The following is a 25,937-nucleotide window of genomic DNA, read 5'->3' as shown; positions in this document are numbered from 1 at the left end:
TTGTGGGGCATTTTTGCTGACATAATTCTGTGGAGGGCAGGCTTGCACGTGCTGAGCTCCACCTTGGATCTGAGCCAGAATCATTGACTGCTGTGGGCTAAACTGGTATTAGTATCTGTACAACAAATCGAAATGGATGTTGAGTTCATTTATGGCGGTTTACGTTGAGAAGAAAACAGTCAGTGACATGATACACTTGCAGATGATCCTCTGCTACTGACATACAGGAAAACTGCTTTTATTCTGCTGGCTGTCTCATGTCTCTGCTCCGAGTCGACACTAGAAGGTGTCAGGAAAGCCAGAGGAACATCAGCCATGGTGTTCACCAACTTATCACCAGTATCCAACTCTTTGGGTTTAATGTTTGATGGTCTGTATTGCTATATGCTATAATTGGTTACAACGCAGGTTGAAGGTTTTCCATCATCAGGAGGAATAGTGCGCGCTTATTACTATCGCAAAACGTCCAAACATAAAACACCAATCCGTTTCTATTCCCAAATTGCAGAATTTCAATATCCCAAACACCGATGCTGTTTCTAAGGATCAACCATTCACTACCTATGCTGTTGTGACGGGTTTGGCCGCAACGCTGTGTGCGGCGGCTGCAGCTGCTGTCTTCTCAGCTGTCTTGCTGAGTTTCTGAAGGCGGATAGACTTGATATATCGGATCAAAAGGACGAACATGAGCTCAACCCTGCATAACAAAGTCAGTCGCTGCGAGTAATTGGGTATCAAGGGATGGATCGTACCTCTCCTTTGTGGTCATAAGGATGCCTTGGACGATGAGCCCCTTCAAGATCTGTGGTCCAATACCCTTGAAAAGACCCAGTACACCTTCGTGCTCAATGATGAACTTCATCACCTCAACAAAACTGGTGAAGGGCTTGCCATTTCGGGCCGGTGGAGGCTTGGACTGGAGACCAACTTTGGCCACGATAAGGGGTTGAGTAGCGAGGGTTGCGAGCGCCTTAGACATGGCACCCAGTACTACAACAACAGTTAGCACATGCACGTGTACAGATAGATCATTCTTGATGGAAACTTACAAAATGCTTCGGCTGGTCTCAGGTTGGTCTTGCCAGGGTAGAGGACGTCCTTTAGTCGCTCGTATGCGCCATAAGTGATGGCAGGGTTGACAACAAGGACGAGACTGGCCTTCAGACCGCGCCAGAGACCTGAAACACCATCTGGGCCATCAATGACCTCACGAGCGGTGTCTATGAGACCTTTGCGGTCGCTTTTGCTTGCCGTCTGCTGGCGCGTGGTAACAACAGCAACAGGAATGGTAAAGACCTGGGCAATGGCTCCGGCGACAGCACCCAAAGCGAGTTCGACCACGGTAGACGGGTGCACGTCTGTCTTGCGAGACTTGAAATATAGGGTCCTGACAATGGTGTACCAGTAGAAGTAGGCAAAGTTGGTTGAGGCGACACCAATCAGAGAGCCATTCATGCCAGCATAGAGGCCCTTGATTCCATCATCGGCGACAATACGTGAGATGGCATCCCATGTCGAGGTGTAGTGTGGTTCGTCGGACGAGGAAGGGCCTTTGGAAGGATCGGGCTTGACTTGAACTTGAAGACGAGTCTTGACACTATTTGAGAGTCAGTTTTCATGTATAGTACGAGACAAACACCATGTCGAAATATTCAACTTACATATCAAGGGGGTAGACCAACGCGTTCGCAAGAACAGCACCCGTAGCTCCAGCGACAGCGCGGCCCCAGGGGGAGATCTCAGGCTTTGATTGCGCAGCCATTTTGGACGAGCTGTGAACAGATAGGAGATGTTGTTCAAGTGCGGGATGGGGAAGAGGAAGAGACACAGCTCACTCTAAATGTCTATTCTATCGCGATGTTGTACTTCCTGGGCCGGTCCATGATTATCTAGGTACCTTACCTTAGACAAAGATTAAACGGTCCGCTACCGGTTCGGGGCCGAGGTTCGAGTCTACCGGTCTCGGCAGATTTGGTGGGCCCCCGCCTGTGATTTGACCCGCGGGATGGAACCTCGGTTAGTGAGCCTCCTCCCTGAGGTTTTTGGGGACTCAGGCTTGTGCCTCCCTACCAACTGACTCACTAGTGATATCATTGACGGTCAAGGTAATGACGTTATTATGGAGATAAGATGCACTGCAGATGAAGTGAGGTGATCTATAACTTTAATTTAAAGCGGTCGACGTCAAAGACAACGTCTGTTGCATAAGACTTGCTCACAATTCGAGATAAGGTACCCTATAACATCGTGGATTAAAAATGCTTAAATGGCCTGTTTAAAAAGTGTAAGTCATATGAGACGAGAGAACCTTGGACCAGATGGCGTACAAACAAAGCAAGTATCTAAAGACATTGAATACCCTAGTTATCTCGTTCTCTTCAGCAGTTTTTCCAAATATTTCCTACTACAGTGATACTTATGGTATTGGATCTCAACTGTCGATGCAGAGCTCTTTTGAGTGGAGAAAGTATTGGGCGCAGCAAACATCAGCCCCCACCGCGGGGTTCTGTGCTCTGGAGTGCTTTCTTGAGTCATTCATTCATTGTCAACGTCAATCAGTCAAGCCTGGCAATGATTGAGGCCATGTTTCAGTAAAACAGAAATGGAGAAGAGAGCTCAGGTCAGTATATCCCAAGACGCGTGCCCTATCTTTCTTATCTGCCTCAGTACCAGTGCCATCATTATCGGCGATCCTCGATGCGGATTACATCATCGCTCGTTATAGCTTCATCTGTCAACTAACCCTATATCCATATCACAGGCCACTGAGTCTCTCATCCAAACATCGAGTGGCCAGGCGGCCCTCGATTATGCTGTTCAGGCTGCAGAGCTGTACATGCGAGCTGCTGGAGAGGCTTCGACCAAAAAGGATGCCACTCGTTTGCGATTGAAATGCCAACAACTCATTGCTCAGGCTGAGAAGCTCAAGGCTGAGCTCACTCAAACGCCCAGCGTCTTGTTACGAACCTCAAAACTTCACTCTAATCTCTTTCCCCCATGGACAAAAGAACCCTCGGATAAAGAATTCCAGCTTCTCCCTGGCGATGAGCCTTTCACGTAAACGGAAACCCTGCCTGATCCAGTCTGTTGTAGCTTTCGGCTGAGTTTGATATAGCGATAATGCAACCTTCACACTGTCACCGAGGCAGATCGCTACGTTTGGTGGATGGAAGCGTCCAAGGGACCTACACGACCATGTCGAAGCAGACGACGACATTTTCATGAACTCAAGTAGCGGTTGTGACCTGGTTCAAGATCTGACCACGGATTGTTCTGTGGTCGCCAGTTTATGTGCCGCTATGAAGATCTTGACTGGTCGAAAGTCGGTAAGGCGTATTGAGATGAACTGCTAAAGAGCGTCCGCTGATAGTCTACAATAGATTCTCTCGTCCATCTTGTATCCATTTGACAGAGCAAAGGGAATACCTAAAGTATCTGCTTCTGGCAAATATGTCTTGAAACTATACTTCAATGGGTGCTTCCGTCGGGTTGTGATCGATGAGCGGCTTCCATCTTCCATCAGTGACCGAACTCTCTACGTTGTTGACCGAGTCAACCCTCAACTGATTTGGCCTGCACTCCTAGAAAAGGCATATCTGAAAGTTAGAGGAGGCTATGACTTTCCGGGGAGTAACTCAGGCACAGACTTGTGGGTTCTTACTGGATGGATCCCGGAACAGATCTTTCTTCAAAGGTGAGCACGTTTTGTTATCCCTCTTCACATACGCTATCTCCATAACCTTGCTTCACAACGTGGACTCACCTCTCAATTGCTCTTATAGAGAAGATCTAGAAGTTGATAAGCTCTGGAGACGAATCAAGAATGCACACGACTCTGAGAACGTGGTGGTCACCTTGGGTACTGGTCGAATCTCTGCCGAAGAAGAGGATATCCTGGGTCTTATTGGAGAGCACGACTATGCCATCATGGATCTTGAAATGATCGGTGACAGCCGGAGGCTTTTGGTCAAGAACCCTTGGTGTGACGGACCGGTTTGGAAAGGAGGCATTCCTCAGCCCTTTGATGCCGAATCGCCAACCCCATATGCCGCCAGGCCTCAACACAAATCTCCCCCTTCAGTCGCTGGCTCTTTCTGGATGACCCTGGAAGATGTCCTTCAACACTTCGAGTCCATGTACCTAAACTGGAACCCTGCTCTATTCCCCCATCGTCAGGATCATCACTTTACCTGGCACATGCCTCCCCCGGAGTTGTCTTCGTCGTTGGTACGCAACCCACAGTACTCACTCCAGTCGCCAGCTGGCGGGCCAGTGTGGATTCTCGTGAGTAGACATTTTGTGGACGAAGAGTTGGAAATTGCTCGGAACAGGACCGACTCAATGGCAGCTGTCTCTGGACAACTTGGTTACATGAGCATTCTCGTCTTTGAAAACGACGGCCACAGGGTGCAAGTAAGCGATGGTGATGTCTATCGTGGACCTTATGTCGACTCTCCGCAGACTCTCGCTCGTTTCAACACGAGCCCAGGGAGACGATATACCATCGTTGTCGATCAGCACGAGTTCCCGCTACCAGACTACACCCTCACTCTCTCATTCCTCTCCCAACATCAGCTTGCAGTCAAAGAAGCTGAAGACGCAATGGCTTGCACAAGGGAGATCGCTGGCTCGTGGACCAGGAGGACTGCAGGAGGCAGTGCAGCTTGCACGACCTACGCTACAAACCCCCAGTACAAGCTATCACTTGCTCAAGCAGGGCCTTTATCTGTCTTATTGTCAACAGATATGCAGGATATCCATGTGCATATCGATTTAGTCTGGTCCCAGGGCAAGCGGGTGCAGACACTCAAGGCTCGGGATCTTGCGGGCTCATCTGGGGAATATCGTCGAGGCTGTGCTGTGGTCAACATTCCACAAATTGATGCTGGAGTGTATACTGTGGTGTGTTCAACTTTCGATCAAGGCCAATTGGCAGACTTTGCCCTCCGCATTTCATCCATGGCGAACGTGGAAGTACAACCCGTACCCGCCGATGCTGCTGGGAGACTCCGCAAGACACTGAGCCCTTTCCAGCTCTCAGACGGTGAAGAAGTCAGGCGTGCACAATTATCGGCGTCTTGGTTAACTCGAATGAGTGTCACGGCGCGCAGCGTCACGAGCCCGGGCTTCGATCCTAGTAACCGGCCCTCATCCACTCTGATGGTACGACTTTCCGTGGCTCATGGATGGGATCCTGAGCGAATCACGATCGCAACTTCAGGCGACGGCGAATACGAAGAACTCAAAACAATCGTGCGAACCCCTGAGCTTGACATGGAGCCAGCCAGGATACAGCGGGAGGGCATGTGGTTAGTGATTGAGAGTATGGGCGCACCTCAGGTAGGAGAGTGTATTGAGATAGAGATTCACAGTGATGGACCTGTTAATATAGGGCCGTGGGCGCTCGTCTAGCCAAAGTCACTGTGCCAGTCAGTGAATTTGAGCACACGTATGTAGGGTCCATATATCGCATGACAAATACATCCAAATGCGAAGCACGAGAAGATGGATACATGTATCGACTGAGAGAAATAATAAATATGTTCAACACAGTATCATGCTGAATATGAAGGTAGAATCGAACAAGGTGTACGCTCGCTAGCCAACGCCACACTGGCGCAAGTGGTATACTCCTAGAAAATAAAATATTGAACGAAATCTGACCCAACCGGGTATTTGAGATCCTGAACGCCTTGTCTGTACCTCCAAATCCTCACTCCGCTTAATCAATGACCTTTGGCAACATGCGAGAAGCCTTCAGTCGCCCGACCCGTCAAATCGCCAGGTACTCATACATATAACGCCAAAGCAAAGAGCGCTTCCCATCACATTTCGGTTGGCGTAAATCGTTAATCGTGCTCGTTCAGCGTCCCCTCTCAGCAGCCAGGTTCGTATGCCAACCTACAACAGTCGTTTACGCCGGTGGGCCGCGTCTTCTTCGACCACGGTTAGGTCCATCTGGTCGCTGAGCAAGTACATCTCTCAGTTGCGGGTCGTCCTTGTCTTTGTCTATATGATGGACACGAACGTGTCTAGGAGCAGTCAGCATCATTACTCCAGTTCGGGGGGGCATATCTAGCTGCAGCACCGATATGGCCTAGCTAATTGACATACCGCTGAAGATTATCTGGGCGTGGATATTTGTGTTCCCTATCAGGGCAAAAGGGGCAGACGTAGCCTGGGGAGTCATGAACCAGGCCATGTCTTATCATTTCATTCTTTCTTTTGAAGCCCTTGCCCCCTTCACTTCTTGGACACCCTTTAACTGGACAATAGTGTGGCCGTATAGATGAGTGTACATTCATGTGAGAGTTGAGGAGATACTGAGTCTGGAAAGGCGCCGCATTGCATCCAGTAACAGTGCACGTATACGAGCCGGAAAGAGGCTGCGGATGTGTGATCCCATCAATACTCATCCGATCAGTAATTGAGGTTGAGTTGATTGAGGTTGATGTGGCAGGGGTGGAAGCAGAGTGATCGGTATTCGGAGTCTCGCCAGCATTGCTACTACTGTATTCGGTCGGAGCGCGAGGGTGGTTACCATTTGTCGGATAATAATGCATACTAGCACTTGGCGCAGAGTGAGGGGAGAGTGTTCGGTATCCATCTGGTGGTGAACGGGGCGACGACGGGAGATTAGTATTCAAACTAAACCTGTGCCCTAAGTTTGCAGCTGGAGAAGTAGGGAAAGTGGAGGATAAACCTGGAGGGACACGGCCAAGATCCTGCTCGGATGGACGCTCTGGGTGTAAGTCTCGGAGCTCACCAAAAGTCGAACGAAGAGACGGGAGAGACTGTGATGGAAGAGTCTCCTTGGACTCGCCTGCTGGTGCGCGAACTGCATGATGAAGCGGCGGCAAGGGTCCATTAGAGGAAGAGATCAGTGGTGACGTGACTCTATTACCGGAAATATATCGCGGTGCAGACAAACCGTTGATCGAGGGCTCGTCGTGGATAGAAAGCTGCCCAGTCGGTATAGATATATCGGGGATCGTTTTTGGGACCGAGGCGGCGAGAGACGGCGGTGCTGTCGCAATAGAAGCAGCCTGTAGAGCGTCAGCGGCCAGGTGCTGGAGCAGAGGCCCGCTCATGAGATTGCCGTCGACGGCCCGTTCTCGCCGTGGCTCTTCATCCGGTGAGTCTTCGTCGCCTGGAAGACTTTCGCGGGCAGCTTCTCGTGCTATATCGGGATCGCGTCCATTGTCGAGATATGCGACTAGGACAGCATCCCCAGAAGTGGGACGAACCTTGTGGCGATTAGACTTGCCGCGACCGTCGATAGAGGTGGGACTCAGACTGACTTGAGCTGCAGGAATATCTGGGGGAGGACTTGGAGACGGCTCGAGCTTTGGACGAAGCGGGGTCATGAGAGGGCTTCCTCGAGGAACCACGTCATCCGGGTCGTATGTATCGACGACGAAGCCGAGATGGGGTTGTGGCGGTTGGTGCTGGTGGTGCGTAGCTGTGGTCATCTTTGTCGCGTTGACGGTGGTTGCTCAACTCGCCATGGCCCCTCGTGGGGGGGTTTAAAGCGTTCGGGAGCTCTTGATCAGTCGGCGGGATCTTGCACCTGGTGAATGGCCGTGGTGCGACTTGAACGGTAACTGCACAACCAAAGAAAGCTTGGTGAGTCGGAGGATGCGAAAAGAAGAAGTGGTCGAATAATGATATCGTGGAATTGGAAGCAGATGTGCGCGCACAGCTCTGGGCAGACGACTTGCGAGCGAATATTCGTATACTAACGTTGGTCGCTCAGCATGAGCAACAAATGCCACCAAGGCGGCGTCAAAAGGAGAACAGTAAAGTTCTTGGCGTCGGTAAGTCGTCCAGGCAGGTTGAGGTCGGATGTGAGTCGCGAGTATGGCTGTAAGCGCAGGTTAGGTGGGATTTGCGGCGTAAATGCGGTGAACTTGAAGTGCCAGGCTGAATGCGAAAAGAGCGTGGCTAAATACGGTGGTGAATCTAGCCGTGGTAATGCGCGTTATTTGGGGGATGTAGTGCAGCCTTTGTCGATATGATAGTCGCCCAAATGAGCGCTTGCGCGATAACACACACAGAAAGAGAAGCGGAGTTGAATCGCTAGATATTCCGTTGTCGTTTGACCCAGGGGATGTGACCAGTAGTAAGACCGAGTGAGATGATACTGGAAAGGGACTCTTTGATTGGCAAGATTAACCTCGAGGTCAAACCTGAGGCGTCGATATGTAAGGTAAGGTAAGGTAAGGTAAGTTAAGGTAGGTAGGTATGTGTGTATGTACAGCACAGCAGCCAGATGAGGCGAGGTACTGTGCCGTGCCGTATGTATAAGATTAAGGTAACAGCTGAGAGGTGAATAGCGGGAACCAGATACGTATGAGCAATCTCGATATACCGAGTTATTTCAGAAGGAAGAGTGCGGAGTAAAGTAAAAAATCCGGGGGATTGAATGTATTTACTAAGTTTACCTTATTCCTGGGAGCTGGAGCCCTATCTGTCCATGTACAGTACATTGCTAACCTGCCCAGGCTACTACTTCTCATAGTCCTGCTCCTTCCTAGTGAGTATGGAGTATGCCTCCACTTGTTGACACCCTGTTACGGGGTTTGAGGAGCAGTCCATTTTAGAGGAGACGGGGGAGGCTACAAGACACGGAAAATGGGCACGGGCATTACTGCACAGTACAGTGCAACACAGTGCCAGCTACGCCCCGAATTGATGCTTGAATTAGGTAGGAAGGACTGGAAGTGAGTGGGAAAGAATGGAAGAGAACTTTCCCTGGGAAGGGTCTGGGTGAGGAGAGGACTCGCCGGGGCTGGGGTCCCAGGAAGGTTAGAAGGGTTCAAACTCAAGGGCCGGCAGGAGCATGGCATTGGCAATGGCATGGGGAAGATGCGGGATGGGGTAAAAGGTGGTAAATATTCGGCCCTTGGTTATCTGTAACATGTGGTAGGTCGGCTGAGGACAGGGGGGTCCGAGATGGGGCTCTGCTGTTGCGGCTGGCCTGGCAGGCCCTTGAGCCCTGAACCTGGGGACTGGACCTGGACCTTCACTGGCTGGACTGGCTGGACTGGACGGACTCGGGGACCTAGGGCGGGCACAAATTTTAATGACAGAAACAGGACGCGGTACGTCCGTCGTATGTCTGAGCAGTCTCTCTGCTGAATGGTTGACTTTGGTGCTCCTCTGTGCTAGTGCAGGCCACCCGGCAGCGCCATTATGGGTAATTCTGTGAGTAATTGGATCATTTCCAAAGTAGTGTGTCTTTAGCGAGATCCTTTATTGAGTCCTCTTTTATTACCTATGCACGCTTGACCGACATACATGAAGGTTGTGTGACGGACGGACTGGCCTCGATGATATGGATTGGATGCCACTTGTACCACAAAATGAGCCTCACCTTGAACTGCAGCGAGAGTCCCTCTCACTGGAGATTTGTCTTTATATTGTCGCATTTGTCTCAGGTATATGGAGTGCTCGCTACAGACTCAAGTCTTAAGTAAGTCATGGGCAAAAGGAGAGGTCAAAATTCAGGATGCGTCCGCCGAGGCCTCCCTCCCCCTCTCTTGATACCCCACTGGGGTCACCCGTCTAAGCCTCAACGTCCACTGCCGTGTCGACATGTGTGTGATGCATTGGCACGAGGCCGAATGGGCAAAGACTTACTTAGTATGTCAGGTAAGATAGTGAGCCTCGAAACGGTGTCCGACTCGTCGTTTGGACTTGTTGTCCTTTTCATCGTTGGTATCTTCTCATCTGGCAGACTCGAAATTGACCTCGTGATCATTCGGAAGTATTTAGGCGTGATGATCTGTGCCGAGCCAAAAAGAGCCGCCTCGTCTGACATTGTCCGTCAGATAAATATCTCGCGCACTCAACGCCCTCTGACGGACTGTCCCGCTCTATGAATCGCAGTCTGATTGGCTGACCCCGGAGACTGCCCCAGCCGCAGGACGAGGGGAAGTGGACACTTGGACAAAAGTGGGTAACCTCAAAGTGCGTGCCCCTTCAGGTTGTGGGGTATTCGGCTACCGTGTATCGGATTATATCACGCACTGTCTGTGTCTCGACTGGGGCTCTCTTGAGTCGCAAGATTAGAAAAAAGGGCCGTTTTTTGTTGTCATTGGACCCTCCGCAATTTTCCCACAAAAAGCGGCTCTGTCATCCTGGAACTGAAATGACCATGCCATCACCGCTTCTGCGTTGCCGGCCGCGGGAGCTGATAGCAAGCAAGCAAGCGAGCACCCTTGGCTATCCGTCCTTCAATGCAATAACAAGTAAGGTAAAATAAGCGAGGACTCGATGTGTGCTTGCTTGCTTACCTGGGTACAGTAGCAGGGTACGTAGGTAAACTAAGGAGAAAAACAATTGATTGATGGGGCTTGGTTTTGTTCTAGAAATCTGACAGAAACTCACGACTTAAATGACGCAGTGAATCTGTCACATCACGGTTACATGCTTCTAAAGCTCCCTCCCGTCCATTATCGAAATTGAGCAGAAGTGTCAGTCAGCCTCTAACCTGACCAATGATTGGCTTTGTTCGTTAATCAGGCACACACTCAAATGAACTGTCTAGGCCTAGTCGAGGGTGCCCCGAGTCTTAGCCTGAAGTTTGCTGTGACTGACTCGTTACCCCATGGTAGTTGGCCGACCACAGGAGAAGTTGCAAGACCACAATGGATTCGAGTAGTACTTATTAATGACCACCATTATAAGTCCGACTAACAGATAATGCATTCAACATTAAGGACACCAATATCCGACTATTTAATACTATCTAACTCATTACAGTATTCAGATCCTTGGGTCCAGTTCATGGTCTTTCCTCTACGTCCCGTTTCATAACCACCCGATACCGAATTTGGCCCAGAGGAACTGCTACAGTAGCATTCATCCCAAGCCTTAAAGGTTTATTTAAGTAGCCACCATGGGTCGCCAACCATATTACGTAGTTCTCCAGACCCTATTGACTATAAATGCCATGCTTATCGCCTTCATGGTCACGAATTGAGAACTTTCATTAGTCCAAGCACACGTCACATTCAAACTTCAACCCATAACGTGCAGAGTAGTTGCAGGTTTATCATGATACCCCACTACAATACGGATACCACAAATCCTGCTATCTTCCGCCGATGGCGGAACACGCAACCCCACCTCGGTCCTCACAAAACTATGTATTTGATCTTTGAGTGAAGCTACAACAACTCAATTGGTGTTTCTTTCGAAGCAACAAGCCCCCTTCGCGAGGAGTTTGCTGCACAATTTGCGCCAACACAGGCAACTATACGCGTAGTCAGTTGTTTAAGCCGATCTCACATCATCGTTAATGACCTTTACAAACCCGTAAACCAACATCATGTCTTTGCCATCAACCATGAAGGCCGTGGTTTTCGATGGTCTGTATAAAATATCAGTGCAGGATAGGCCAGTGCCTCAGAGTAAGTTGACGAGTCACCTAGCTTCAGATTCATCATTGTTGAATGAGGGCTATTTCGACTACAGCTAACTCGATATAGTTCGAGATGAGAGGGATATCATTATCAAAGTTTATGCCGCTGGCTTGTGTGGATCGTAAGGGCGTCATCATCCCTCAAAATGCTGTCCCATTTGCTAACTAGAGCCCCAGGGAACTTCACATCTACCGTGGTCATCAGCCTTCAGATACTGGCTTCATCATGGGCCACGAGTTCACCGGAACGGTCGTCCAAATTGGGTCAGCTGTAAAGACAATCAACATCGGTGACAAGGTCGTTGCTCCCTTTACAGCTTCCTGGTGAGCTCTCTCCTCCACCGTCCGGTATTCGTGCTCATAAGAAACTGCAGCGGCAACTGTTTCTTCTGCAACAATGGTTGCTCAGCCCGTTGCGTTGAAAGCCAGTTGTTCGGCTGTGAAACTCTTGACGGAGGACAAGCCGAGTACGTTCGGATTCCCATGGCCGATGGAACTGCCGTCAAGGCCCCCGGGACTATCTCAGACCAGGCTCTCCTTCTCATGGCAGACATCTTTCCCACCGGATTCTATGGTGTAAAGAGCGCCGCAGAATTGATCCCTTCCCAGAACATTCAAGATGCCACACTAGTCGTCATAGGTTGTGGCCCTGTTGGGCTTTGTGCTATCCTAGCAGCCACCCATTTCAAGCCTCGCCACCTCTTTGCCATCGATAGTGTCGACAGTCGCCTGGAGCAAGCTCGAAAACTGGGTGCAGAGCCCCTGAATTTTGAGACAGATAGAACAGGGCTGGAAGCTAGAATAAAGGAGGTGACGGAAGGACGAGGCGCAGATATGGTTGTTGAAGTTGTTGGCCAGCCCCCAGCTTTGAGGACTGCATTCGATATCGTGCGACCTTTTGGTGCTATTAGTAGCATTGGTGTCCACAACAAGGAGGTATGATACCCGAACAAAATGCTGGCCAGGGACAGGAGCTAACATCACAATGCAGATTCCGTGGACGGGCGACGATGCGTATACGTATGTAACGCCTTGGGATGCTTTGTGTATTAGTCCGAAAAGAGAACTGACTGGCTGACCTTGTTGCAGAAAAAACATTCGAGTGCAGATGGGTCGCTGCCCAGTCCGCAGCGTCTTTGACGAAGCCCTCAAGTTGCTGGAGCAGAAGCAAGACCAGATTGGGTGAGTTTTTGAGTTACCGTTGGAGATGCTTCAACAGCTAACATCACCCTAAGCTTCTTGTTCGACCACATCATGCCGCTCGCACAGGCTCCAGAAGGATACACTCTCTTTGAGCAGCGTAAGACGCAGAAAGTAGTATTCACATTGTAACGCAAAATACAAGCCCGGATTAAGATGTCGACGATTAGTTTTGTCGAGGCTTGACCATGCCCTCATGCATTAGATAGTAGACAACCGTGGAATCGTTATGCACGATGGCCAGAACAAGCCTCTTCTCTCGCGGGCCATTGCGCTCGATGGAGTCAAATATCTCGGAGAATCTCTTGATACACCATTTCTCTTCGGGATGCACTGCCAACACCCACTCGAGCTCTGGGGTCTGATCCAGAGGCTCTCCGGTGGCCCTCTCACGTTCCAGAGCAGCGATCTGGTCATCAGGGTGGGTGTAGAGCCGTTTCGGCGGCAACCCTCTGATCAGAGGTCGCTGAGCTGTCGTTTCATGGACTTTGAGGGAGACCCAATCATGCTGATATTGCAGGTTGTATACAACTGCTGAAGTGACGTTTGAAACCGGGTCACTTGAGGGATCCATGTCGAGCATGAATATTGCTGACCCTTATATGATGTCCACGTAATGAGTGCCAAGGGAGGCGAGTGATGAAATTTGATACGGATCAGGACCAAGAGGCAGTGTATGCGTAGAAGCCGAATATGCGTATGAAGGCGAGGCGCGGCTCTGCGATCACAAAAAGAAAGATCCGAGCTTGAGAAATTGGCGAGGATTGTCACAACAGTAGCGAACGAACGTTGAATGGCTGAAACCCCGTTGTAAGAGAGGTTGATGGAGATTCTAAACCTTGTACGGAGAGGTAAAGATAAACTTTTTTTTTTGTGGATCGACTGAAGGTGGATAGCAATACCTTTGAAGAGTGGGGAGTGGGTATATGCACGTCCGACGGACCTTCATGATTGAACGAGAACGAAGTGAACTTTCGTTTATTCACATGTTTCATGAGAATTAGGGTCGTTTAGACTTTTGTGTCTCAGCGGGAACTTCGCTTTGCCTGTGATTGACCAATGATTGACAAATGATGACCCCCCCGGCGTTGCCGTGAACCCCGTCAGTAGCTTCAGTGCTTAGACACCTACGGTAGGTTGTACGAAGTAGCTCGGTAGTGATTGACATCCACTATCCACGTTGGCATTAGACCCTGAGAGAGGATCTAGATAAATGGGCAAGTCCCACCGTTGCTAGGCACGTTGATGTGGATCACAATCGCATTCCATTCTCTCTCATTACATATTTATATCTTGGTACCTGTATAGACATCTTGATTCACTGAAACAAGCATCAATTGCACACAATATTAATACTCGTCATTCAATTACAGCTCTTCAGGCGCCCGATCCAGGGTCGCCAAGTCGCATAGCCACCATGACAAACTCTGGGCAACCTTCCTATAATGGCACAGATACCGAACCCTTTCCAAGCCTCGATAATGCGTCACCAAACCCCAACCATACAAACATAAACGCCGACTCTTCATCTCTCGTTGAGAATCGTCCAGCGGCCTCTTCATCTTTGAGTGGTCGTCTCCGCAGAGTCTCCCAAAGCTTCGAAGTTTCCGGCCCCCCTGAAGGGTTTATGGCCGCTACAGGAACCATCGCAGCATCCATATTCTCGCGACAGACTGTGGCGCGAAGGCCATCAGACACCTCGATACCGATGCAAACAAGCCAGTCCCTTGGGGACACATCCAGACAGAGCACATTCCCAGCTGTCAACGAAGAGCCGCCCGAAGAGAAGGCGAATGCAAGCGTCGCGTCCCCCAGGCGAAACTTGACTGGTGAGCCTGCCGCCGCGGCTCCTTTCGACAATGGATATCATTTCCCACCAAAGCATTCGTTTGGACAGTCGACGAAACTTGGACTGATCGCTTTCTGGAACTATGTACGAACACCAACCGGCTTTCTTGTTACTATATACGGTCTGAACGTCGTTGCGTGGGGCGGAATGCTTTTCTTGCTGCTTTGGTAAGTTAATGATTTGTATCTCTCTTGCTCAAGGCCAACCATGCTGACAAGCTATCTAGCAATGCTTCACCCGCGATGTGTGTTCCGACTTGCAACGACATCAACTCCCCTAGGCGCAAGTGGATAGAGTGGGACTCCCAGATTTTGAATGCTCTCTTCTGTGTTACAGGATTTGGTCTTGCTCCATGGCGCTTCCGTGATCTGTATTTCCTGCTTCAGTATCGGTTCCAGAAGAAGGAGGTTGCCCTTCGACGATTGGCAGGCATTCACCGAGGATGGTTCCGTCTCCCAGGGTCCGATCAGATTGATCCTCAAATAGGGCCCCATAATATTTCGTCTGTGCCTGAACTAGCCTCATCACTCGCCTGCCCGTTTCCCCAAGACAAGATCCCCGACGCTCCGCTGACTGGCGTGCGCGCCCCGCCAACACCCATCACGAGAATGGACGCCGTCATCTGGCTGATGGTATGGAACACGTTTCTGCAGTGCGTCCTGTCCGGATTCATGTGGGGCCTTAACCGTTACGATCGTCCCAGTTGGTCTACGGGTCTTTTTGTAGCACTGGCTTGTATTGTCGCGGCCATTGGAGGGCTTGTCATGTTTCTCGAGGGGAAGAAAGTTAAGGGCATTGAAGGTGTCCCCATTTCAGAAGAAGACCAGAAGCTACTACAACAAGACCGGGAACGTGGTGTGTGGCATTACAACAATATCAAGGACAAAGACTTGGCTGCTGAGGAAGCAAAGAAGAAGAAAAAGGCAAAGAAGTGATACTCTGGTTGCGTATCTGTTCGACATGTCCAGGCGTAAATGGCAAATCTTGGTTGGCTAATGATTGTAATGGGTGGTTTCACTGATTTCATGCATGTGCGCTTTACAGTAGCAACAGGTGTTGGGTGTGAGCTTGCCGATAGAGTAACCATATCGTGCATATATAAAATAATTTGGGATACAATATCAAATTACCTACCTTAGCTATTCTTCGTGATCTGTACGTTCATGAATGGTTGTTTGTGTATGTGACAAACTGCACTCGATGAGGCTACCAGTTCTCATGATGATTTCCTTGGCCTCATCGGTTACTCACTGCTGCGCCAAATGTATGAAAACTAGACCAACAATGGATATCGAGACATCATTCAAGGCTCTATGAGGCTTTCTGAAGGCTGTGATATACAGCCATTTCAACTTTATCTCAGTAAGGCCGAGACTCTCTTATCTGACTATTACATGGCTGATGGAGTAGGCAGACCCCGCTTCCATTCACCTAACCCCGGCCTCCGCCTCACTATTAAAGAGGGACGTACCCGCATTAGCTAACTCCGGCCTCATGACGTGCCATTCCTACCGTGACCTATCGTGAGCCATCTCCACTGTTCCTTCAACTTTCCCTTCTCAACTTAGACACACGCAGCAAGTTCACGGTACATCTCGACAACTTCAACTTTGCGCAACATCAGTATATAAACACCTCCAATACTGTTTCAGTTTGGCATCACCCTTCGTCTGCCTCAGGGCCCCGCATCATGGGGCTGGCTTACAACACCTACCTGAATAGCAGCAAGATCTATGGCTGCAAGACATGCAAGGCCCATCTTGCTAACCATGAGGATATTATCAGCCGTGTATGTTATTCTCAAACTCTCCAACCTCTTAACTCCCCTGTAGATTCGTGTCCGCTGATGCCGGTACCAGAATTTCCGTGGTCAACATGGCAAGGCCTACCTCTTTCACAACGTCGTCAATATCGAGACGGGTCCTCCGAACGAACGTAACATGACGACCGGTCGACACGTAGTCCGTGATATTACATGCCGTCAGTGCAAGGAGACCGTTGGATGGAAGTACGACAAGGCATACGAATCTTCAGAGAAGTACAAGGAGGGCAAGTTTATTCTCGAGGCTGAGCTGCTATGTAATGTTACTTGAGGCCTGGTAGTCGAGGCACCTCCAAGCGTGCTCGTTGGCTGCTTTTGTCTCAGGCGTTATCTGGATATCGGATGCACAGGCGTTGACTGCTTTTTTGGGTGGCCTACACACTGCTTTTGACCATGACAAGGACAAACCAGAGATAGTTTTGTTTCTTAGCCATTGGAGCTGAATTTCAATATGATAAACTATTCGACTAAATCCTATACTCCAAACCTAGACGCCGTTCGAACATGCAGATGATTCCAAAACTCTGGCGCAACATGATATGATGTAGTGTCGCAGCACAGAATGCTTCACTTAACGGTGCTCAATGGGCTCCTCAGGCAAGAGCTCCTCGATCTCTTCATCTGGGACTCTGAGGAACTCCAGAGGAGGCTGAACGATACCGTTGAACAAGAAGGTGAAGTAAACAAGCAGGGCGAAACCGACAATTTGGAGCCACTTGAAAGTCTCCCAGCCCAAGCCAAGGGAGACGATCCAGATGAACAGGGTTCTGCAAGTGTCGATGGTAGATCGAGAAGTAGCGCTGACGCTTCGTGTAACAGACAAGCCAAAGAAGTTGAAGCCACTAGTAGCGGTGTCAGTGTTTGGTTATCCAAGTCTGATCGACAAGATACTCACCCAATGCTGATCATGATAAGAAAGCTAGAAATGAGTACCTGCTTGTTCTCGGTCATCTGGCGCCAGCCCTCGACAATGTCAAAATATCCATATTTGCCAGCTTCAGTGGAGCCGATAGTGGCATGCAGAACAAACATAGCAAGGAGGGTAACACTGAAACCAAAGATGCCCTCCCAGCCGACCACTCTGATTGGGTCAATTGTAGATCTCTCCAGGAGATATTCCTCGAGGACGAACTGAGTGGCTGTAAAGATCTGGGCACCAGCGATAAGCAAAACACCCACAATGGCTCTGGCAGCGTCTGAAAGACCTCCGTCAGTAGCTGAGTCCTCCTCGGGCTGCCCAATGGAGTTCTCAGGCTTCTCATCTGGCCAAATAGCTCCCGCCAAACCAACGACTGCGACACCCAGAACAACACCGACGAGGGATAGCCACTGGAAGAGGTGCAAGTGTCGCTTAAGGAAGACGACGCTGAAGAGACCGACGAACAAGACGAGAGCACCTCGTGTCATCTGGTAGATGGATGCAGCAACCATGAGAAGTCCAGCGTTCATGAGCGTGGTACCGCAGATGTCGCAAATAGCGGGCAGAGCAAGCAAGGCAACTCGGTATCCCCTCAAGATGGATGGGCCAGTGTGAAGGAGCTTAGTGCGATCGTCGGCTTGGGGCGCAGCTTCAGCATCGCCATTTTCCTCGGTATCAACAGCTTGATAGCCTCGGTCTTCTGGTGCAGAACCCTTGAACCGTCGCCAGAGAGCCATGAGGCCAACAACCAGCCAGCAGCCCATCTCGCCGATAAACATCTGGGCGGTTTGGAGAACCGGCTGGTTGAAGAAAGCGCGCTTCCTTGGATTGTCATCGGGACCACAGTTTCGAACACATTGGTTGTCCTATGGAGAGGTGAGTCAGTTACAGCTCTGCTAACATGGCGGAACAGCGGATGCGCAGCGCATGTCGTCATACCTGATACTTGGTCAACAAGGTGTTGCAAACACCTGTGAGCAGCATCATGGCTACGAGAAATGGGATGAGGCTTCTAGACGCCATGTTGAAGAGATGGCCGATTACCGACGGCCAAACTTCAGTGGTTGTTGATGTTATTCAAAGAGTGAATGTGGAAGATGGGGGATGAGACGGCTGAGAAGGTCAGCCAGAACTGATAAGAACAAAGAGTTGATAAGCTCCAACCTAATAGAAGGCGGAGTAGAGGTACGTAGCCATAGTACAGATGGATGCAAATGCAGGGTTGAGACACTTGACCTCACTAAATGCATGCACTACCCTGCATTAGCCCTTAGATCCATCTCCGACGCCTCACGTCTCCTCTTGTGAGTGCTACGCGTTACGCGTTACCTCGAGGTACATGCTCGAGCCAAGTCGATGTACCTTTTGATTTTTGGTGGAGAGCCGGGTTTAGTTTATGCGGGTCGCAGCGAGACAAGCGAGATCCCAGCCACCAGACTTCTCGGAGGGTGACATGTACATAATTATTGCCGTATCACAATTCACAAAGCTGTTATCGGCTCTTCATTCCCTGCTCAGATCAATTGCCATCAACTCCAGCCTCGCATCCATATTTGTTAAGAGCTTTTATGTCCAATTTCGACAGGGAACACGAGTTTGAGTGTCTCAGCGCTGGGTCAAATGACGGCGATCTCCAGAGATCAGAGTCAGCGCTTTCGGTCACCTGCCGAGATGGCATACAAGTCACTTGATCAATGTCACGTTCAGACACAGATCCAACATGGTCTAGTGCAAATAGTGGATAATGTACTATGTGTTGGTGGATGACTATTGAACAGCAAGTGAATAACTTCTCAACCCTATTGCCCTTACAACTTGAGAAAGAGAACAAAGACTTGTCTTATTGTCATCCAACAACACCTCCTTATGAGTACGTCCTCATCAAACTTAGTCAACCCGACCGTAACGTTTATTGCTGTTGATGAAATTTTGTACCTTTATTCATCAATCCCGTCACATTTAGTACAAGACACACTCATGGACGTTACTTGTTTTAGTGCTATTGAGTGCTGGTCCTCAAAAGGACAGAAAAGGAGCGTAGATACACCTCGATCTAAAGTACAATACATGAAATTGATCTCAAAATTGAGCCTTGCTTCGCAAGATGTCCAAAGATGGACTGGAAACATCCGAATCCCTGAAAAACTCTCAGAGTACAGAAATAAGAGCCAGTGCTGTGGCTCATGGCTGGGAACTATGGACTGGACTGGCCAGGAAATGCCAAAACTCCCAAACACCTCATACCCGCTGTTAAGCTTACCACGTGAACGCCTCCTCGATGAAATCGATGTGGGATCGATCCTGGCGGTTTCGAACAGCCAAGCGAACCTCATCACTGAGAGCGCCAGGACCACAGACTGTAACAGCCATGGCACCAACCTGGTGCTCTTGCTCCATACCCAAGAGAGTGTTGATGTTGGGTCGTCCAGGGAACATCTGAACAGTAGACGAGGGGCTGTGGATTTCCTTGGTCGAGCGAGGCTGGCTGACGAAGAGCATGATTCGTAGAACATCCCTTCTCTTGTCCATGCCTAGGATCTCAGTCATCCAGGGGCGGATCCACTCCAGATGCTCGGGAGTCTGAATGGTCCAGACTAGCAAGATCCTTCGAGTTGCGACAGTGCCCTCAGAGTAGCCCTCAACAAGATGCTTAATATAGGGAACGGGGTGAGTGATGCCGACACCTCCGGCGAAGAGAACCACGGTACCGTAAGAGTCGAAAGAGTGGTGTCCACCATAGGGGCCCTCGGCGAAGCAGCTTGTCTCGAAACGACCTCCAGGGGCAGCGACTGCCTTCTTGTAGAGGCTGTCAGTCATGCCGGTCCTACCTCGGATGATGAAAGAAACTCGTTGTTGTTGCATGGCCAAAAGATCTTGATTAGTAGTAGCTAATCGGTCGCTCTTAACATCCTCGACGCCATCGTACCAGGCGACGGAGAAGGGGTGAGATTGCCAGTAGCTGATGGCGGGCATGTAGAGATAGGCGTGTTGTCCAGGGGCGGCGTTCCAGGGGCGAGCCAGAGTCATGGTCAATCGGACGGCATTTCCAGGGAGGGCTTCGACAATGGTTCGGGAGCGCGAACCTCCAACGTGGGAGCGAATGACACGCCAAATACGATAGGTTCGGTCGAAACTCCAGATAGCGATCACACCATAAACGTAGCAGAGCCACTTGAACAGACCAGGGGATGCGGATAAGTGATAGTACAATCCCACAACGGCGGCGGTGGCAGCGAGGATGTGGAGAGCCTTGAAGATCTCGTAAAAGGCATGGCGAAGAGGACTGGAGGCCTGGATGCCGAGGAAGACAAAGGAGCATGTGGCCTAGAAAGTGTAAGTAAAATTTCATTTACATGATAGACGTTAATAAATGTCATTTAAGTGACTTACAATAAAGCCGGGAAGGATAAAGTTGCCCGCGGGAGGGGTGAAGACCCAACCGTTCTTACCATAGTGGGCAAGGGTATGAGCGAGAGCCTCAAGAATGACAATACGGCCAAACCAACGGTGGATCAGGTTGTAGGTGTCAAAGGAGATGTTCAAGAGGGGGATGAGAGGGTTGTTTCGTCCAGCCAGAAGGAAGAGAGGGACCTGAAATGGATGTAAGGTTAGTGGCATGTACTATATGAGGTTTGGAACAACCTAAGCCAAGCACTATAAAGTGCATTGGCTTGGCGATCCTTAATATGCAATGAAATGCATTTCAATTCAATTCATACCATGTTGACAGTTGAGAGGACACCAGTGCGGTTGCGAATGACACCGCAGGCGGTGGCCATATCAGCGGAATAGTCGATGTCGATAACACACCAGACGACATTGGAAACGAAATAGGACACGAGGAAAAGTAGTTGGAAACGGGTGGGTAGAGTTCCAACGTTGATGGCCTTGCTTAGCTGGATTTCGCGGTTGTGGCGCTTGCTGAAGACGGGAGCGTAAAGAAGGTGGCGCTTCAGGGCAGCGAACTTCTGGTTGGGGATAGCGAAGTAGCGCTGCTTGTCGTTGTTCAAACAAGAAACATGTCGAGTGAGTCGGATAATTCGCTCGCAGACCTTCCAGACGATAACAGCAGCAGAGACAGCACCACAGACGATCATGAGGTACTTGGAGAGGTTTCCGTTGGTGGTTTCGGCGATTTCTTTAGCGAGTTGTTGCTCAGGTGTGAGCTCGTAACCGCCTCGCGGCAGCAGTGAGTTTCCGGCACTCATTGCGACTGAAGAAAGAAGGGAAAGACTGAGAGAAAAAAAAAAAACCAAGAAAAAATGAGATCGAGGTGTCGAAGTGAAAGATTTAGAAAAGAAAAACCTCCCCTGGAGGAATCGAGTCGAATGGTCGAAGAAGCGGCGGCGAAGAGAAAAAGAAGAGAGAAGAGAGAGGGCGCTGTCGACAGTGATGGGGCCAAGGGACCGTAATGTAGCCGCAGCAGCAACAACACCAACAACAGCAGAGGGTGAATAAATGAATGAATGGACGACAGAGAGTGTGTGTCTGAATGGAAACCAGCTCCGAAACAAACAATTCCTACGCCTTCTTTAGGAATGGACTGAAGACGTCAAGGTTGACGAAACAAGACAAGGCAAGGAAGAGTTTTGAAAAAACGATTGCGGAGGCCGAGGGGATAGTATTAAGAACCAGCAGGGGGTATTTTGCGAGATAAATTGGGTCAATACTAAATTCCCCGGCAATCATGGCTCAAGCAGATCATATTCAAGGCCGCGTGTAGGCTTGTCGTAGAAACAGTCGCCATGCAGTGTCCCTTGCTCTCTCATTTGCAGCCCAGTCCATCAGCTGTACCTATCCCGCTTCCTATCCCTGAGTATCCCACTGAGAGGCCCGTCTGCAGTGACCAGCTAGCTGCTCTACGGCAGTGAGCGAGTTACAGCTGGGGCCAGCTGCGAGGCCACTGGGCCTAGCCTCTAGTCTCAGGGGCATCTAGTTTCAAGATATTCATCGACGCATTCGAGATTGCCTGATCTGACCTTGTCATTGGACTCAATCTAGGAACCCCCCGGCGGCTCTACTAGCGAACTGGAGTGAACTGGCCCAGTCAGCGTCTGCGTTGCAATTGCGCGGGACACGATGCATTGAACATGGGAGATGACTGTGGCGCTGGCTCCGAGTGGCGGAAGGACATCTGATATCCTAGCACCGCGGGGCACAACTGGGATTCTGAAACAAGGGCTTTCCCAGCTTCTGGGTAATCAGTTTCTTGGCTGTTCGAGTGCGTGTAAGGAAGTGACTGTTAGGGGATTATCATCCATCATATTAAAACTTCAACGCCCCGCTAATTTTAAACTCTCTTTTAGTACTTTTACGATAAATACTTTAATTTTGGAAGTCTTTCATCTCTCTTATACCGGAGGACACTCCATTTGTAGCCCTCACAAGGACGTGCGTTGTCCAGTTCCAACTGAACGCGGCTCAGCGGCAATGCAAACATACTGTACAGTGAAAATATGGACCATTCATTTGCAGATCAAGTCTCTTAGAGATTGTTCCCAGCCGAACCCAGCCTGACCCAGCAATGACATCGAATGGCGGTTTCAAGTGCCTCATGCCCCACCATGACCGATGTTATCGTAACCGTTTCTGCGGCTCCTGAGAGGCGGAGGATTATTCTCCAGTTAAAGCCTGAGACGAGCACTGAGACGAATTCATTACATGTGCATATGTGATCCTGGCCGCTAACACCAAGAAAACGAAAAAGCAAAACAAAAAATAAGGCGTAAATCGAAACTCTAAAAGAGTGATTGCGTATCCCTACATCCTAACTTAGTACGATCTCTTTCAAGCTCAAAGCATGCTGAGTTCGTCATCCATATTGCCTCCTCCCGGCTCTGCCAATGATGTTCCTACAGCGACTCTATCAGGCCTGTTTTCCTGCCAGGTCCTTGCAATATGCAAGCGCTTGACTCTCTTCACGGTCTTGATATTTCCGCTACTGCTTCTGTCGCTGCCGTTACCATGTGTTCGTCCCAATGTTTTCCTGGGGCTGTAGTCCACCATCTGTGCACACTCGCCAAGCTCATCTCCGCTGTCTTGCTCTTCGTCAATATCCGTAATGCTGGTTGCGCTCGTATCATTCTCATCCTCCCTGTCGGTGTCGTCCGTATCATCATGATTGCCAGCATCCTTGTCACTTCCCACCGAGCTATCTTGGTCGTTTCTGCGCCTGAGATTGCGGCCCGTCTTCCCACTTAGGCCTGTCGTCCGGCCTCGACTATCTGGTCGACGATCTGTGCCTGTTCTGTAGCTCGTTCCGTCTCGACTTTGGTTTTGCTGTCTCAGCTCGCTTCCTCGTTCCTTACCGGGGCTGGGGAGAACCCATTCGCCAATCCCTTCCTCCCACTTCCAGCCCGAGAACATCGTGCTTGTTTCGAGGGTTCCCTTGCCAGCGGTGGGAAATCTTTCAGCAAAAGCAACATCTCGAAGGTCCTTCGTTTTCTGTGCCAAAACAAACGCCCCGTCGGACACCAGACCTTCTTGAAACCAACCAGGCAGCCTCAGTTCATTTAAACATGTACGAATCTCAGACAAGACGTCGTGGCAAGCCAGGCCACATGCTTGTCCCCGGCATTGTGCAACAGAGCAGGCCAGCAAAAGAGTTTGTCGATACTGAGGTTGAGTTGGGGAACCGTTTCTTGCTGTCAACGGTTTCACACAGTCGTAAATCGCCAGATTCCTCGCTGATAAACTGCCCACTTTCCCGTCGATCAAACTCGTGGCCAAGAATCGGGCTAAAACGAGTGTCAAAAATCCGCTGCTTCGAAACGCCCCACGACGAGTTCGTTGCTGTGTCACGCACATTTCGAGTGTGAAAAGCAGTCGTCGGATGGCGTGAGCTTTCCAAGTCTCTTCATCACTCATATCAACACCCAATGTCCATATCGCTGCCGTCATTGCGGCCAGAACACTGATCAGTGTCTGATCTTCTGTAGGCTGTTCTGTCTCCTTTGCTTTACCATTGTCCAACAGAAGCTGGTCCAGAGCGTTACACAAAAACTCAACGACCGAGGGCACAGGTTTTCTGGAATGTAGCAGGATTTCAATTCCTCGCATCCATACTGACTGAAACGCCCGTGATGTCAGCCAGGTCAGAGACAACTTCTTGGTGTTGATAAGGTTCGAGAGACAGTCCCAAGATGGGCCGATTGTTCCCTGACCTTGCAAGCTTCTTACTATAACTCCTAGAGGCTGGACCGTACTGCTCTCGATCAAGGTGCTCGATGTACCACGAGGTGCTGCCAAAGGAAGCCTCAGGCTTGAGACAAGCCTCGCGGCTTCTGCCTTACAGTCGAGACTGAGACAAAGATCGGCCAACAGTCGTACAAACGGAGGTTCGAGGAGACCTTCTGTCACAGCAGTTGCCAAGAGACATAAAGCATGCGCACGGACAACAATCTTGAGAGACTTCCAACCCAGACTTGAAGTACCAAACCCCTCGAGTTGATCGTAGAGTTCTGCCGATGCTTTGGATGACTGCCACTTGAAAGTTTTCCCTTCCTTTGCCGCAGTCTGACGATCCCATTCTTCTATCACGGCTATCGCATCTGGTATCCTGCGAAGACACATTCCTAGCAACGACTTCGGGTGTGCTGTTTGGGAGAGAGGTTCGGTTGAGGTCAGCAAGCAATGCAGCCAGCTGAAAATGGCATCGTATATGCGGTATTCACTATCCGAGACAATTCGGCGGAGTGATTGCAATTCTGTAACTAGCGATTTTGAATCTGTAGCCGCCGGCTTTGAGCTTGTGGGTGAAGTCCCAGGGGTCAAATTGTCGCATCTGAACTTGCGCATGACCGGCATCGAGAACCCGAGTCGTCCAGCTCCTGGAGGACTACGCTCAATCTTCATGCTGCCGAGAGTGCGAAATGCGCGCGGCGGTGTCGACACAGGCAAAGTGCTTGGTTTTGACTGAGATGTTGTTACTCGGCGTCCTCCATAGGTGTGCCGCACTCGCTTTGACGACTTCGTTGGTTCATTCTCGGTGTTCGTTCGTTTCGTGCGGGTTGTTGTTGTTGTAGCTGGTTGCCGGGCCTCATTAACCAGTTTTCTTAAAGCAACTAGACGACACTGAAGTTGCCGTAGCAGGCGCTGGCATCTTGCTGCTGTCCAAGGCTGTAAATCTTGTTGGTGGTTGCTGCGATCTCCCTTCATTAAACAATGGGCTGACGGGGATGGGAGATCAGCCATAGTAGATGCATTCGGGTGACATCGAAGTAGCTGAATTGAATTAATATTAGAGTAATAACAAAGCAACAAGAAACATATTAGATGCCCAAGAGAGTTTTGAAGATTGTATCAACAAGCAAAAGAAAGAATTGAAGATACTTAAAGACAAAGAAGATGTGTTGTGTTGTGTTGTGTTGTGTTGTGTTGTGTTGTGTTGGTAGGGAGCATAAAGAGATCGGCCAATATTTACATTCATCTACTTTTGGTCTAGCGCTGCCGTCAATCCCTCTGGGGTCGACCGGCTTCGGGGCCCTAATATTCTCTACTCGGGCTATACCTTGTTTAACCGTAGAAGGCACCGGAGGGCTAAAGTACCGTCACTGTCGCGTGTTCAGCACCGGATACTTCCAGTGTCCGGGCCCAATGCAATGCCGGGCCATTGCCGCCGCACCCACCACAACTTGAGCGTTAACCGTCCAATTTTTTTCTTCGTCCCCTCCGCTCCGTCACTACCTTACTCCCACCTTCTTTCGACGAACGTCGTTCA

The 25,937-nt window shown here is 50.0% G+C and overlaps 11 protein-coding genes across 11 annotated transcripts; 4 read left to right on the top strand and 7 right to left on the bottom strand.

Moving 5' to 3' along the window:
• Positions 1 to 110: 110 nt before the first annotated feature.
• Positions 111 to 1,909, bottom strand: FOBCDRAFT_322157 (mitochondrial carrier domain-containing protein). Its single transcript, XM_059612078.1, has 4 exons — positions 1,662 to 1,909; positions 1,050 to 1,597; positions 753 to 990; positions 111 to 697 (listed from the first exon to the last, which is right to left on the bottom strand). The coding sequence occupies exons 1-4, from the start codon at positions 1,760 to 1,762 to the stop codon at positions 562 to 564; spliced, it is 1,023 nt and encodes a 340-aa protein (XP_059467764.1). The 5' UTR covers positions 1,763 to 1,909; the 3' UTR covers positions 111 to 561.
• Positions 1,910 to 2,486: 577 nt separating this feature from the next.
• FOBCDRAFT_252372 (uncharacterized protein) lies at positions 2,487 to 5,637 on the top strand (the record flags this gene model as incomplete). Its single annotated transcript, XM_031188185.3, has 6 exons — positions 2,487 to 2,620; positions 2,762 to 3,057; positions 3,116 to 3,326; positions 3,381 to 3,694; positions 3,783 to 5,340; positions 5,554 to 5,637. The coding sequence occupies exons 1-6, from the start codon at positions 2,603 to 2,605 to the stop codon at positions 5,635 to 5,637; spliced, it is 2,481 nt and encodes an 826-aa protein (XP_031035450.3). The 5' UTR covers positions 2,487 to 2,602.
• Positions 5,573 to 7,635, bottom strand: FOBCDRAFT_48935 (uncharacterized protein). The gene is made up of 2 exons (XM_031188198.3): positions 6,115 to 7,635; positions 5,573 to 6,032 (listed from the first exon to the last, which is right to left on the bottom strand). Exons 1-2 carry the CDS (start codon positions 7,470 to 7,472, stop codon positions 5,915 to 5,917), a joined length of 1,476 nt encoding a protein of 491 aa, XP_031035463.1. The 5' UTR covers positions 7,473 to 7,635; the 3' UTR covers positions 5,573 to 5,914.
• Positions 7,636 to 8,808: 1,173 nt separating this feature from the next.
• Positions 8,809 to 9,823, bottom strand: FOBCDRAFT_205377 (uncharacterized protein; the record flags this gene model as incomplete). Its single annotated transcript, XM_059609149.1, has 3 exons — positions 8,809 to 9,205; positions 9,301 to 9,403; positions 9,643 to 9,823. 3 exons carry the CDS (start codon positions 9,821 to 9,823, stop codon positions 8,809 to 8,811), a joined length of 681 nt encoding a protein of 226 aa, XP_059467763.1.
• A 1,432-nt stretch (positions 9,824 to 11,255) lies between these two features.
• On the top strand, positions 11,256 to 12,760 carry FOBCDRAFT_297308 (chaperonin 10-like protein; the record flags this gene model as incomplete). The annotated part of the gene is made up of 7 exons (XM_054706523.2): positions 11,256 to 11,417; positions 11,496 to 11,550; positions 11,606 to 11,752; positions 11,803 to 12,364; positions 12,420 to 12,448; positions 12,518 to 12,610; positions 12,664 to 12,760. The coding sequence occupies exons 1-7, from the start codon at positions 11,336 to 11,338 to the stop codon at positions 12,758 to 12,760; spliced, it is 1,065 nt and encodes a 354-aa protein (XP_054562498.2). The 5' UTR covers positions 11,256 to 11,335.
• Positions 12,761 to 12,794: 34 nt separating this feature from the next.
• On the bottom strand, positions 12,795 to 13,202 carry FOBCDRAFT_278217 (tRNA-splicing endonuclease subunit Sen15; the record flags this gene model as incomplete). The annotated part of the gene is made up of 1 exon (XM_031188218.2): positions 12,795 to 13,202. One exon carries the CDS (start codon positions 13,200 to 13,202, stop codon positions 12,795 to 12,797), a length of 408 nt encoding a protein of 135 aa, XP_031035483.2.
• Positions 13,203 to 13,826: 624 nt separating this feature from the next.
• Positions 13,827 to 15,665, top strand: FOBCDRAFT_188077 (uncharacterized protein). The gene is made up of 2 exons (XM_031188219.3): positions 13,827 to 14,644; positions 14,704 to 15,665. Exons 1-2 carry the CDS (start codon positions 14,046 to 14,048, stop codon positions 15,410 to 15,412), a joined length of 1,308 nt encoding a protein of 435 aa, XP_031035484.2. The 5' UTR covers positions 13,827 to 14,045; the 3' UTR covers positions 15,413 to 15,665.
• A 305-nt stretch (positions 15,666 to 15,970) lies between these two features.
• FOBCDRAFT_229752 (Yippee/Mis18) lies at positions 15,971 to 16,765 on the top strand. Its single transcript, XM_031188220.3, has 2 exons — positions 15,971 to 16,266; positions 16,337 to 16,765. Exons 1-2 carry the CDS (start codon positions 16,168 to 16,170, stop codon positions 16,568 to 16,570), a joined length of 333 nt encoding a protein of 110 aa, XP_031035485.1. The 5' UTR covers positions 15,971 to 16,167; the 3' UTR covers positions 16,571 to 16,765.
• FOBCDRAFT_229751 (uncharacterized protein) lies at positions 16,766 to 18,456 on the bottom strand. Its single transcript, XM_031188221.3, has 3 exons — positions 18,158 to 18,456; positions 17,195 to 18,084; positions 16,766 to 17,141 (listed from the first exon to the last, which is right to left on the bottom strand). The coding sequence occupies exons 1-3, from the start codon at positions 18,239 to 18,241 to the stop codon at positions 16,871 to 16,873; spliced, it is 1,245 nt and encodes a 414-aa protein (XP_031035486.1). The 5' UTR covers positions 18,242 to 18,456; the 3' UTR covers positions 16,766 to 16,870.
• A 722-nt stretch (positions 18,457 to 19,178) lies between these two features.
• Positions 19,179 to 21,794, bottom strand: FOBCDRAFT_48908 (ferric reductase like transmembrane component-domain-containing protein). The gene is made up of 3 exons (XM_031188224.3): positions 20,938 to 21,794; positions 20,609 to 20,809; positions 19,179 to 20,542 (listed from the first exon to the last, which is right to left on the bottom strand). Exons 1-3 carry the CDS (start codon positions 21,424 to 21,426, stop codon positions 19,475 to 19,477), a joined length of 1,758 nt encoding a protein of 585 aa, XP_031035489.1. The 5' UTR covers positions 21,427 to 21,794; the 3' UTR covers positions 19,179 to 19,474.
• A 908-nt stretch (positions 21,795 to 22,702) lies between these two features.
• On the bottom strand, positions 22,703 to 25,592 carry FOBCDRAFT_229745 (uncharacterized protein). The gene has a single exon (XM_031188226.3). The coding sequence runs from the start codon at positions 25,409 to 25,411 to the stop codon at positions 23,012 to 23,014; it is 2,400 nt and encodes a 799-aa protein (XP_031035491.2). The 5' UTR covers positions 25,412 to 25,592; the 3' UTR covers positions 22,703 to 23,011.
• Positions 25,593 to 25,937: the final 345 nt, after the last annotated feature.

The sequence above is a fragment of the Fusarium oxysporum genome, chromosome VIII, assembly GCF_013085055.1.
Source record: "Fusarium oxysporum Fo47 chromosome VIII, complete sequence".
NCBI lineage: Eukaryota > Fungi > Ascomycota > Sordariomycetes > Hypocreales > Nectriaceae > Fusarium > Fusarium oxysporum.
Note: the sequence above shows the minus strand (reverse complement) of the source record. Positions and strands in the feature narration are given on the sequence as shown.

What these genes read in the sequence shown, in the direction of transcription:
- FOBCDRAFT_48908 (XM_031188224.3), bottom strand. Translation starts at nt 21,426, where the DNA reads ATGAGTGCCGGAAACTCACTGCTGCCGCGAGGCGGTTACGAGCTCACA. An exon ending in TCCTCTCAACTGTCAACATG is followed by an intron (nt 20,810 to 20,937) that starts GTATGAATTGAA and finishes CATCCATTTCAG; the next exon opens with GTCCCTCTCTTCCTTCTGGC. An exon ending in TTATCCTTCCCGGCTTTATT is followed by an intron (nt 20,543 to 20,608) that starts GTAAGTCACTTA and finishes TACACTTTCTAG; the next exon opens with GCCACATGCTCCTTTGTCTT.
- FOBCDRAFT_229745 (XM_031188226.3), bottom strand. Translation starts at nt 25,411, where the DNA reads ATGGCTGATCTCCCATCCCCGTCAGCCCATTGTTTAATGAAGGGAGAT.
- FOBCDRAFT_322157 (XM_059612078.1), bottom strand. Translation starts at nt 1,762, where the DNA reads ATGGCTGCGCAATCAAAGCCTGAGATCTCCCCCTGGGGCCGCGCTGTC. An exon ending in TTGGTCTACCCCCTTGATAT is followed by an intron (nt 1,598 to 1,661) that starts GTAAGTTGAATA and finishes ACTCTCAAATAG; the next exon opens with TGTCAAGACTCGTCTTCAAG. An exon ending in CTTATGACCACAAAGGAGAG is followed by an intron (nt 698 to 752) that starts GTACGATCCATC and finishes TTTGTTATGCAG; the next exon opens with GGTTGAGCTCATGTTCGTCC.
- FOBCDRAFT_229751 (XM_031188221.3), bottom strand. Translation starts at nt 18,241, where the DNA reads ATGGCGTCTAGAAGCCTCATCCCATTTCTCGTAGCCATGATGCTGCTC. An exon ending in CCTTGTTGACCAAGTATCAG is followed by an intron (nt 18,085 to 18,157) that starts GTATGACGACAT and finishes ACCTCTCCATAG; the next exon opens with GACAACCAATGTGTTCGAAA. An exon ending in CTTATCATGATCAGCATTGG is followed by an intron (nt 17,142 to 17,194) that starts GTGAGTATCTTG and finishes CACCGCTACTAG; the next exon opens with TGGCTTCAACTTCTTTGGCT.
- FOBCDRAFT_48935 (XM_031188198.3), bottom strand. Translation starts at nt 7,472, where the DNA reads ATGACCACAGCTACGCACCACCAGCACCAACCGCCACAACCCCATCTC. An exon ending in CGCCCAGATAATCTTCAGCG is followed by an intron (nt 6,033 to 6,114) that starts GTATGTCAATTA and finishes GACTGCTCCTAG; the next exon opens with ACACGTTCGTGTCCATCATA.
- FOBCDRAFT_229752 (XM_031188220.3), top strand. Translation starts at nt 16,168, where the DNA reads ATGGGGCTGGCTTACAACACCTACCTGAATAGCAGCAAGATCTATGGC. An exon ending in ATGAGGATATTATCAGCCGT is followed by an intron (nt 16,267 to 16,336) that starts GTATGTTATTCT and finishes TGCCGGTACCAG; the next exon opens with AATTTCCGTGGTCAACATGG.
- FOBCDRAFT_188077 (XM_031188219.3), top strand. Translation starts at nt 14,046, where the DNA reads ATGACAAACTCTGGGCAACCTTCCTATAATGGCACAGATACCGAACCC. An exon ending in ATGCTTTTCTTGCTGCTTTG is followed by an intron (nt 14,645 to 14,703) that starts GTAAGTTAATGA and finishes CAAGCTATCTAG; the next exon opens with CAATGCTTCACCCGCGATGT.